The 12,171-nt window shown below is 41.3% G+C and overlaps 1 protein-coding gene across 1 annotated transcript in view; it reads left to right on the forward strand.

Annotated features, from left to right (window-relative positions):
* The window catches only part of chchd6a (coiled-coil-helix-coiled-coil-helix domain containing 6a), a 114,218-nt gene extending 107,400 nt beyond the window's left edge, over nucleotides 1–6,818 (forward strand). The window contains exon 9 of the mRNA XM_034696848.1: nucleotides 6,165–6,818. Coding sequence (XP_034552739.1) covers nucleotides 6,165–6,188 — 24 coding nt within the window. The 3' untranslated portion in view covers nucleotides 6,189–6,818. The remainder of the gene's footprint in view (nucleotides 1–6,164) is intronic.
* Nucleotides 6,819–12,171: the final 5,353 nt, after the last annotated feature.

The raw sequence follows: 12,171 nt of genomic DNA on the forward strand, positions 1-12,171 counted from the left end.
ATGAGTTATTAGGTCATCCATCTCAGTTACAACAACAACCATATGTCGCCTCTATGGTGACTCCAAGGCTTTCAGCCTGATGACAGCTCTGGTGACGGATGTACCTTCGATCTGTTTATCAGAACACACACACACACTCTATCAGTCTTATGGAAGAGGTCACTTTGAGGACCTCTGCCAGATGTTCTCAGACTGTTGGCGTTTTTAAGCTGCTCTTTTTGGGCTCTCCATCTTCAGACATTACACTATGTGACTCCATATCACAATTCAATCACAGCTGTTTAATGACTCTGCTGCATTAATAATGATTATCTTCAGCATTGTCTGAAATAACTTTGCCTCAGTTGTTGAATAACTTCACCGAATTCTGCTCTGGATAATCACTGTGTTTTTCCATCTTTAATCCCCCTGAGTCTGTTGTTGTGAGTGACTTCAGGCCTCGGACACGAGGGGAACACTCACTTTACAGATAAGTGATGCCGTCCACTATTTTGATGAAAAGTGTTGACTCTAAATAAAGGGCCATCCCACTTTTTCAGATATATTTCAAGAAAACAAATGTCTTCGATTGGGCTCAGTAAAGTATGTGCTATTATAGGTAATGGTCATAGTGTAGGCACAGAATAATGACCAATACAATACAATCGGTTGCAATGAAGGTTCCCAGTTACCTTTCAATGAACATGCTTATTACAAATTGATGTCTGTAAAAGACTACAAGATCCTCTCTCTGCCAACAGTTGCGTTTCTAAACAAAGGAGAGATAATATTTTGCATATCTTGGAAACAGGAGGAAGAAAGAGGTGAAAATGTAGGATAGAGGATTAGATGAGAGGAGAAGAGATAGGCAGAGTGTATAGGAGTAAAGAAGGAAATCAGAGGGCTGAGATGAGAGGACAGAGTGAGGAGCGGTATCGATCACCCTGCTCTGTGAGTCTCTCTGTGGTTTTAATGGTTTGAGTTTCACAGCTGGAGTGAACTCTGCAATGCTTAGAACAGATACTATGACAGAGATAGACACAAGCAGTCGGCCTCTCTACCTGCTGGGTTCAGGTCAATGCACCCCAGCCACCAGTCAATTTGGCTCATCGCATCGTTCCACATGGACTACTGGAGCCGTAGGACTTCAGTGGGACCAGTCGTCATTCTGAAATAAACCTCCTCCCTGCTGCTGTCCGTAGTCTGAGGTCGAGCAGGACTGAGATAACAACAGATTTAGCAATATGAGTTTATAACACACATCTTCAGCATGCAAAGTCTTTCTTTACTGAATGGTTGTTGCAGAATGTGATCCAAGAAAGCCTGATGTGTTTTATAAATCTTACAGGTATGAGTCAGTGCCAATCAATCATTATTCACATAGAAAAAAAACATCCCCAGTTTTTAAATACTGTTAATAAAATAGTGAGATTTCATGATTTAGAGCCTGCATCCATGCTAGCAGCTTTATGGCTTTTGGCATAGTAGAGGTTGTGGTTCAATCTTTATCTTGGCATGCTAACATGCTATGACTTACAACCTGACGTGATTTATTAAATGATTCTGTTTATTTAATGAGACTTATATTTAAATTGATGACACTGAGCGTTCTGCTAGGTTTTTGATCATAATCCAAGAACATTAGGTGTACAAAGAGTGAACAGTGTTAACCCAAGATGACCAACCTTTAAACCGGTAATGTTAACAGTTGTTTATATAATAAATGATAGAAAAACCTAAAAAGTCAGATTGTTTGTGATTTCAAAGAGTTCCCATCAGACATCTTCAGCTCTCCTTAAATAACGCCATCACTGATAGAATAAAGGCAGTACAATCTTAAGGCCTCATGTGATAAGAATCACTCAATTTTGATTGAAAATTGGCAGCTACATTTGCACAAGCTCCCAGAACATATTAAGTGAGAGTTTAGGAACGAGCCAGACCAGCAGCCCAGACTACAGCAGGTGGAGTCTGTGCTGATATTTTATTAAAGGAGCGTGAGCGTGAGCCGCAAGACGCCTTTTTTTGTGATAAAATGTAATCAAATGTTTTCTTTGTTCTAGTTGTCGATCCAAGAATCTGCTCTTGGTGATGCCTAGGCCAATACTTCATGACTCCTTTCATTGTTAACTATTGCAGCAGTTTCGCTCCAAGGAGGAGATCACTGAGCAGTGATACAGTCGATCTGTTAATTTCCTCCAGACTGAAATATGTTAATCACTACGTGATAGATTCCAGGAAAATGTGTGCCGATCAAGCGGTACCCTCCGGTCTCAAAACATGAGGTGAGATGTGTGTTGGTTCAAAAAACGTATTGGGTTTGAAGAGCTAATTTCTCTATTGGCACACTCTGTACAGGGGGGAATTTTTTCAAAACACGACAGTCCATAAGATATTAAGATTACGAGTTTTGCCCTAATAAGGACATGACTGACAGGTGGGAACACTGTAGCTGTTGGTTAGGAGGCTCAAAGCCCGCCTCTTTACCTCACACTAGCTCGACAGAAGTTAGGTTGAGTTCAACATTTCCAATATGGCACCCACCAACAATTGGCTTCAAAACAGCGCTTAGGAAACAGATGGGTGACGTCACGGACACAGAGTCAATTGTTTATACAGTCTATGGTGCCGATACACATAGAGCCTAGATATACACCCATCAGTTGCAACATCTGTGCAAAATGTATTCCAACACAACAGCTCAACCATAAATTCTACTTTTACTTCTACATTTTCAGTCTGAAAGGTGACGATTATATTCTGAAGTCTTATTCTCTGACTTCAAATTCCATGCGTGGGATCTTTTAAAAGAAGCTTTATCTACACTCTTTAATGCTCCGTCCCTCATGTAACAAGTAAAGTGTGTGCATTCAGGTCGTGCTTGACAATCGGACCACGTAGTGTGATCACAAAATTTGTGACCTTTGGTTGTGCATCATAAATGACTTACTCATACATTACCAGTTCACTTTCCACCACGACTTTTATACAATCGTAGAGCTAACTTGTCTGAAATGTTTCAGTACTTTTCAGATCTTCATTTATCAGAAACTCTCTCATTGCCAGTTTCATGACTCCAAACCGTGTGAACATGGGTACATCTGTTATTTGTATAACACTCTCTTCAGAAAACGCACAGAAAGGAGAGCTAAACCTTGCAAACACTCAATACGATTGCATAAAAACTGTGATCCCGGCCTTGTGCAGCTGTGTGATAATCACACCGCTTGTATGGGGAGTTGAACGTGTCACTTATTCTTCTTCAAAACCCGGCAGATCAGCCTTTCTTCATCTGGCCTCCCATTTATTGAGATTCTGTGTGGGAGGTGCAGTTGTCAGGGTCAGGCCTCCCTGTGGTAATTAGCTTATATAATCACAGCCACAAGCTGTCTTGTTAGATATTGTCTCTCTTGTGAAGGCATTATAATAACTAATAAGGCTTCAAAGAGTTTATTGACCTTCTCATGGAGGCCAATCACTGGCTATGAAATGCCCATGAGCGTCACCTTCATACTTCATAAGTCCATATGCTCTGTGAGACCAACTCAATAACAAGCTTCTGTGTATCGCCGAGCTCATTGATCAGCTTGAGTTTGTATTCCAAGGTTACAGAGATACGTTTGCATTGTGGCTAAGTTCTTTCAAACTGTCTAGTTATCACCTCTCTATGATAGGCAGTGTCTCTGTCTGGATTTAAAGGTGTTAATTGATCCCAGCCATTACAGAAGAGGGCACAGGATCAGGGCGAACCCCCCTCACAGAGCTATTAAAGAGGGTCACACGCTGTAGCTTGAAACCACGATGTCAGACCTGTTGTTTTCTTTGAGAGAAGATGAATATCTAAGGTTTCAAGGACCTCATTGATTGTTGGGTGAAAAATGGAGGTCACACTGCTCGGATCAATTGTTTGTTGCAAAGTTTGGTAGGAGATCACATGAAAATAACTCCAATGCTGGAAAGATTGGCCAAAAATGGAGCAATCGCCAAATTACGTGATCTGTTCTGTCGTGCACAAACTTTCAGCTCCACCAACCCCCCAGAGTCCACCTGTAGGGCCATTCTGTAAGGGTTTCGGGTATTATTATCACTCTGTTATGTGTGCATGTAAAGTTAATCTGTGAGGAGTGATGTTCAGATTCTTCACTTTCATGTAGAATCTGTTGATGCAGATTATGTCCCTTAGAATTTCAGTCATGTCATCTTTTAAAATATTTCAACAAATACTGCACCCTGTTTATATTTGGTTATGTATTATGTAAAGTGCGCTTTCATAACAGTTCTCTTATCCACATTCACAGCTGCACCTCTCTCCTCTCTTGATAGACAAAGCAGCTTGTTCCAGCCTTCCTCTTTTTATTCTTCTTTGCCTCTAAGTGTCTGCACTTTAAACTTCCTTCATCAGCATATTTTATGTAACGTCTTAAAAAGTTTCACTAAAATCATTGAATATAACTTAAAAAGATGATCTGTGTTCTGTTCTCATCATGTGGCGACACAATTTAACAGTCAGTCAACCTCCATCCAACAAACGCAGAAGAGTCAGGAATCATCATAGTTTGTCGTTAAATAAGATGCCGCTGTGGTTGGATTCGTTCAAACAAGATCAAATCAATACGCTTTTATATGACAGTAGCTATAGCTTACTGCATTACTTTAGATTAGTTGTAATCAAACACAAATGTATAAATTACTATTATGAATTTGCATCAAATGACATTACCACAATATATCATTAATAACTTTCACAAAACATTCTCATAAATATCATCAAATTCATTAGGATATAAAAATGGTAGGGGCGCTGGTGGCCTAGCGGTCTAAGCGCCCCACATACAGAGGCTATAGTCTTCGTCACAGAGGTCCCCAGCTTGTCTCCCGGCTGCAACCATGTCCTGCATGTCCTCCCCCCTCTCTGCTCCCTACATTTCCTGTCTCTTTTCAGCTGTCCAATCATTAAGGCACAAAAGCCCAAAAATATAACTTTAAAAAAGAAAAGAATATAAAAATGACATAACAGAAACACTTACAGATGATGCTTTCACAAGCCTAAACAGAAGGATGGCGGCAGTTGAGACACATGTCTGCTCCTAGCTCTGCATGAGGAGAAAATGACTGCCTCGTTCACTACTTCCTGTATTGACAAAACCACCACTAGGAGGTTCTAAAACACAACTACATGAACTGAAGCACAGTCTAAGGCATGACAATCTGCATCCTTCATTTTAGTCCAGGGGAATACTCCTCTATAAGTTAATTTACTACCTTTCTCTGAGATATTGAATCTTTCAATTTTACGACTTCAATCACGTACATTTAATAAGTCACTCTAATCTCTTCAGTTAGTTTATTCTCGATAATTTACAAAATTGCAACAATTTTTCTCATAAATCTGCAGCTTTTTGTCCTACAACTTTATTCTAGTAAAATTCCATCTTTATCCTTGCAAATGTGTGCCTTTTAGTCTTGCAAATTTACTAGTTTACTAGTCAAATTTGTACATCCTTAATGAGGCTGCGATCCGCCGTTGAAGGTATTAGCTGGGTTTTTCTGCAGATGTATCTTCAGCAGCACTAGCCTTTAAGATTCTTATGACACAAAAAACTAATTTTGATTGCATTTTGCTGTATCTGTGATTAAATGTGTGAATGTTTTAAACTTTATTCTTTCCTGAAAGTCACTTCTTTAACTCTTCTCCCCATCCTGTACATGCATTTGTTTGTTGGTAGGATTTCACTGATTAATGCATTTGACGTAACATTGCTGCTCCTTGAAATGTCCAACTTTTAGCAGCAGTGGTCAAAGTACCATCCAGTTTGTGAGTGTTTTAAAGAGAATATACAGATAAAGTTCTGAGAAGTAAAAGCCATCACAATCGGCATCAACAAAGATGGACATCAGGCACACACTGACTGTAACAAAGAGGGACGTGATCATTTTCCCCCTTGTAATTAGCAACACTTTGTTGCAGAGTGAACAAGCCTCTTTGATAATAACATTGGTCTGAGTAAATCAGTCAGCAGGTTCATCCCTCTCTCTGTCTGAGATAATCTCTACTATTACCACGTCTGACCTTTCAGCTGTGGTCAATTAAAAGTGGAGAACTCTGAAGTCCTGAGGCCTAAGAGCATCTCAAAGGTCACCTCGAAGGACTAGTACTTATTGGTTTTTCTCTCTTTTTTTCTCAGAACCTGCTGGTCAACCACGGATGAAGACGAGAAGGAAAAGGGTAAAACAGTTATTTGACGAAGGCTCTTATCCTTGGCACCACGAGGGCAGCACATGTCGCACTCCTGTTTTGAAATATGAGAGAGTTAATTTTCTTTTAGAATGCCTTGATCTTAAAACTTTCTTTTTATGCTATTTATCAGAGTTATCATCCATTAAAGTTGCTTTATTATTCTGCACAGCTACTTCTCACAGGAGAGCTTTGAAAAGAAATGAGTGTGTATATTAGATTCATGGCCTTAAGGAGTACACTTTCAATTCAGCCTTTGACAACATCAGCAGAAAGAATGTCTGATATCTGAGTATAAGGATGCGTTCAGGGTCACCCCTCCAACATCTGAATGTGAGATTCAGTCTGTCACATCCTCTGCTGCTTTTGTTGGGATGAAGAAAAGAGAAATCATTTCAGGTAGGAACTGCATCCAGTGCATCAGGACCGTCCTTGTTTTGATCTCGGACTGAAAGAAGGACTGATTGAGTTTGATTACTTTTGAGTTTTAGAGTTTTGTATTTTTTTAAAGACAGGAAAAAACTCAGGTAATCCTGGCCATGACATCAACCCACCAAACCTGTGATGTAGTATATGATTTTATTAAAATGCTCATATCCTTTCACTTTCTTCTTTGTCAATTATTCTCTTTACTGCTTTAGGTTTTTATATCTATAATTATTTATCTCTGTTCATTCTAATTACTGTCTGCATTTATACAAAACGAATAAAATAAACACCACACTTTAGCCTGCGAGTTGTTCTAAAATGTTCATTCTAATTTCAATGCAAGATAAAGGTTGCAGGTTGTACTCATACCTATCCGGCAGACAATAGGCAACTCCTGCGTCCTCCTTCAAACATAACTCTGTCATTAACCACTTCCACCTTGTAAAAGCAACACTCATTTTGCTTCATTTCTTTCTGTTTTCTTTTCTTTTCTTCATTTATTGACGAAAATGCAGCAGACCACACCTCTTTCTTCTTCTCCTTCTCCTTCATCCTTCTCTCATTTCACAACAACCGCGGCTCTCGCTTCTTCTCCTTCAACAACCACTCTCTCTTTTTCTCCTTGAAAAGCAACCAGGCTCTCGCTTCTTCTGTTCGAACAACAACCACTCTCTCTTCTCCTCCCTCAACAACTGCTCTCTCCTCTTCTTCAACAACAACTGCTCTCTCTTCTTGTCCTGAACAACTACCACTCTCTTTTCCTTTCATTAAAAACCCCGCTCTCTTTTTGTCCTTCACCTGCCTCTCTCTCTTCTTCTCCTCGAAAAACAACCGCGTTCATGATGGGAGCCTCTGTGAGGAGACCTGGTCCTTATGTAAATATACATACTTATAAGTTTAAAAAAGAAAACTATATTTTTTTATACAGGTGATTATTTTAACATATTTACAAATATTATACCTAATTTCCACTAGATATGTTCTCTAAATGCTGCTTACTCCTACACACTGCACCTTTGATACACCTTGCATTGCACATACGAGTTTGTCTGCAGAGTAGTTGCTTAAATTCACATTTGTTCAACATTATTCACTCTTCCAGCTCCTCTATTCACCAAACAGCTTTGTTCTCAGTCCGTTAGATTACTCACATGTGCACACAGCTCTGTATTTTCCCCGCCTTCTTCATGGAGAGTGTCTGGATCAACCGCTTGCTGCTCTCAGCTCCTTGGGGCTGAGTAGAGCCCGGATTGATGACCTGATCGGCGGGTCAAGTTGGACTTGTTAGAGGGATTTTTAGATGGACACCAACTACCAGCTAGTTCCTTTTATTTCCAGAGCTCCTGTCCAGGTAAGTCATGGTTTCAGTGTTTGTATCAAGTCACATGTCTGCTTAAATTTTGCTAACTACTGCAGAACAAACCTAAATATTCAGATTTTACTGTGTTTACACTGTAATAAACAGGACTTCAGATCAGAAGAGCTGCAAAAGCTCATTGATTTGTGAGAGGATCGGACACTTTCTCTTTCAGATCCATCTGCAAAACAAACCGTGCACACAACTGTAAGACTGCTTGTTTGTTTTACTTTTTTGACTGATGCTAAGTCTAAAGTATCTCATTGTTGACAGGCCCTCCCTCTCTCTTAAAGTTGCTAATTCTCTACCAGTACACCCTTAAAGAGAACAGTTTCATCAGTCACCTTTAAAAAGTGAAACATGGGAGGGTTTTCTTCTTCCAGAGCTGTGTGGACTTTGCCGTGGCAGCTTTCAGTGAGTGCTTCAGCTGGAGACATCCCCTTTGAGGTGTACCCAGGTGTGCAATAATCTACTTGATTGACTTAATGTAACAAGTTTGACTCAAGTGGCTGCATTTTCTCTGCTCGGCTGATTCTCTCTGAGTTGTAGCTTTCCGTTCTGTAGTGAGGTGCCGGTAATTGGCTTGGAACAAGGTCTGCTGCTATGCACCTCAGATATACACACACGTTTGGGCACCAGCGGCCAATCTTAATAAAAGAAATGACACGGGGGTGGAGGAGGGGAGACGGAGGATGCGGTTTCGCAGATGTTGCTACGGTAACAGTGGTGAGCGAGGGCTTGGAGCTGGGAGGCAGCAGGTTAGAAAAGAGAAGTGAGGAAGACGACGCTAAGCGCATTCAAATGCATCCTCGCTCTCTCCCTGTTGATCCCGTGTCATACCCAATTACCACTGCAGCGAGAGGAGGGAGGGAGCGGGGGTGCAGGGGGGGATGGGGTAAGGGTAGGGGTTGTACAGAGAATACAGAAAGAGAAAGAGGAGTATTCTGGTGTCTGCTTGAACCTTTGAGAGCGATGCTGCACGTGTGAGTGCAGAGGTAAACACCCACGCCTGTCATTACACGTTTATAAAAGGGAGATGAGGCAAAAATCTTTCTTATCTACAGTTTCAAGAGAGTGTGTGACACGCAGGTGAAGATTTCAGAGTGTGACAACTTCTCTGTGCAATACAAGCCAGTGCAGAGTGTGTGTGGACTACAGATCCTGCTCTGCATACACACGTCTCTACATTATAATGTTAAGAGAAGTATGCACACATTCAAAGAGGAAAGAGAAGTCTGCTGTTTTCTCTACATTTGACTCTCACACCTCCGTCTACATAAAGATTCACTATGAATTGGATGTGTACTGCTTTAAGTTTAGTACAAATTGTGTCTTTTACTGCAGGTTTAGCCAACATTTTACTGTGTTGTGAAAGCATTCTATTCACTGAAGTAAGGGCTGAGATCAGGGACATCGCTAATCCTGCTAATGCCTCCCATTTACCAGCAGCCTGAAAAGAGACTGAGAGAGGGAATTCAAAATACTGTCAGACACCCTTTCACGTCTGCAGATAATTCAGCCACAGACTTCAAGATTTCTGTAAAGAGGGTCACTATTTATGAGACTTCATTTAGACTCAGGTTAAGATTATATCCAATCATGCTCCAGGTAACAAGTCTACAAGAAAATAAACAAACTATGAAGCACACAGAGGAAACTGCTGTCCTTGTGTGAGGGGGTTTAGCTTTATTAGCAAGCAGGCGGATAAAGAGTCATTTCCTTCCTTTTTACTTTACATTTTATTGATGAAATCTGTGAGGGGATTGATTCACTATATCTTTAAAATAACACACTCTAAGAACAGGGCTACAGCACCACATTATGAGCCCAAGAGTTTTCAGTGTTGGTGAGCCCCTCTCACGTGATGACCCTCTGTACCTCTTTTACCTCTTAGTCAGACACCTTCACCAGCTGGACAGCGAGCAATGACTGCATCTCTTCCTGATAGGACAGAGTTACTGCAGCTCATCAGAGTCCTCTCCATATCCATGATCTACCAATTTTTCACTGCTTCTGCTTTGAGTGCGCCTATTAGTTGTTGACGATGCTAAAGTCACTGAATAATTTGCAGGAGTCAAATCTTAAACATTGACACCAATAACTGATATTTAAAAGTTGGGTGTGTATGAAAATATGTAGCGATATCTAGAGGTCAGATTCTAGATTGAAATGCTCTCTCAAGCCTGACCTATACTTCTGCATCGAATCGATGGCGTAGCCTACGCCGGGGGTCGGCGTAACTCCTGTACCTACACAGTGGCCTACGCACATAGCCGACACACAACCTTTCCAACAAGTTACTACGCGCCGAATCGATGAGGACCTCATGCCGTTATTGGCCCGCTCGGTGGCAATGTATCCCCGCACATAGGCTGTTAATTTAATCTCCACCGACTTCTCTTCTTCTCTCTTCCCTGTAATCATGTCTGTATGATAAACAGCAACATGTATCAGCTGTAGATTAACATAAAACGCTCCGCATCATTGTGAAAAAGTAAACAGAGATCGTAGCGAGGCAGGAAACAGGCGACCCGACAGTCAGAGAGACCACACTGCCCTGAAGCGTTTCGGGGGAGGATTGCTGGGCGTCACAGACACATATGTATCAATCAATCAATCTTTATTTGTATAACGCCAAATCACAACAAACGTTATCTCAAGACGCTTTTACAAACATAGGAGGTCTAGAACACTCTATGTCAAATTATGAACAGAGACCCAACTTCAAGACAGGGTAAGACTCAGTCTGACCCCACCTTAATCCATCATGAGCATTGCACATCGCAGTATTTAGCTAGTTACAGTGGTGAGGAAAAACTTCCTTTTAACAGGCAGAAACCTCAGGCAGAACCAGACTCATGTTAGACAGCCATCATGCCTCGACCGAGTTGGGTCTGGAAAGACAGATAGAGGGGAGTAAGAGAGAGAAGTGATAGTGATGAGACGAGTCGTAGAAGCTGTTGCCACTGGAGTCCAGCACATCCGTATCAGCTGGAGTCCAGATCGTCCGCAGCAGGAGCACGTCTACGGCAGCTTAGAGGAATCTACGAGACAATGGAGCTCAGGGACTCCAGAAAGGTCTATGGTTAGTAACTTTAATGGGACAGGCAGAGTTAAAGTAAGTGATGAGGGGGTTGGGGGGAAGGGGGTGAGCTAGCATCCCAGTGTGTCAGTGTGCCAGTTCCCCCGGCAGTCTAGGCCTATAGCAGCATGACAAAAGCTGGTCCAAGCCTGATCCAGCTTAACTATAAGCTTGTATACTATGTAGTGCTCATGTCCGCGTTAACCACTGCTGCATAGGGTCGACATAGAAGTATAAACCAGCCTTTACTAACCCCTCTGTTAATACAAAAACATTTGTGGCCGTTGCTCATTTGTCTGTTCTGTGCTATGGTAGAAACATGGCTTAGCAAGATAATGGCATCACTCCTAAAAGGCTCATTCTTAGTTAACAAATACAAACTGATTTTTATATCCAGGTGATCACACTAATTTTAACATTATTACAAATATGATGTTCCATTTCTACCAGGTCTGTTCTGCCAAATGCTATGTATTTGTCTTTTTTCATGTCGAAATATCTGTTACACTTGAAGGAGCCACATCATCTGACAAGTCCACTTGCTAAGTATCTTGAAATAAGATTTTACATTTTACTTCAAGGAGAAAGAAACTATACATTTCCATCTTGCAAGTAAATATGTGTTTGTGTCTGTGTGTCTGTGTGTGTGTGTGGGTGCGTGTGTTCCCTCATATATGGAGCACTATAAACCTTAGATTGACATGCTGTGAGATCAAACGTTGGATCAGAATCGTTCAGAAAGATGTTAGAGTTTCTTGTTTTGTCACAGAGTGAATATTGTTTATTTCACAAGGCGTAATAGCTCACAAAACATGCGCACACACACACACCTGCACAAACACACACACACACACACACACAAATACGGGAGTCATGTGCACACACACTCATACACACCTGCCACAGGGGAAATCAGTGACTCTTTCTGTTATCTCTCTCCTCCATCAGATTATCAGAAACACTGACATCTATTAGCCCGACACTCCATCTGTTCAACAGCGTCTGAGTGTGTGAGAGTGTGTGAGTGTGTGCGTGTGTGTGTGTGTCTGTGTCTGTGTCTGTGTCTGTTTCTGTGTGTCTGTTTCTGTG

The sequence above is a fragment of the Notolabrus celidotus genome, chromosome 11 (genome assembly GCF_009762535.1).
Source record: "Notolabrus celidotus isolate fNotCel1 chromosome 11, fNotCel1.pri, whole genome shotgun sequence".
NCBI classification, from domain to species: domain Eukaryota; kingdom Metazoa; phylum Chordata; class Actinopteri; order Labriformes; family Labridae; genus Notolabrus; species Notolabrus celidotus.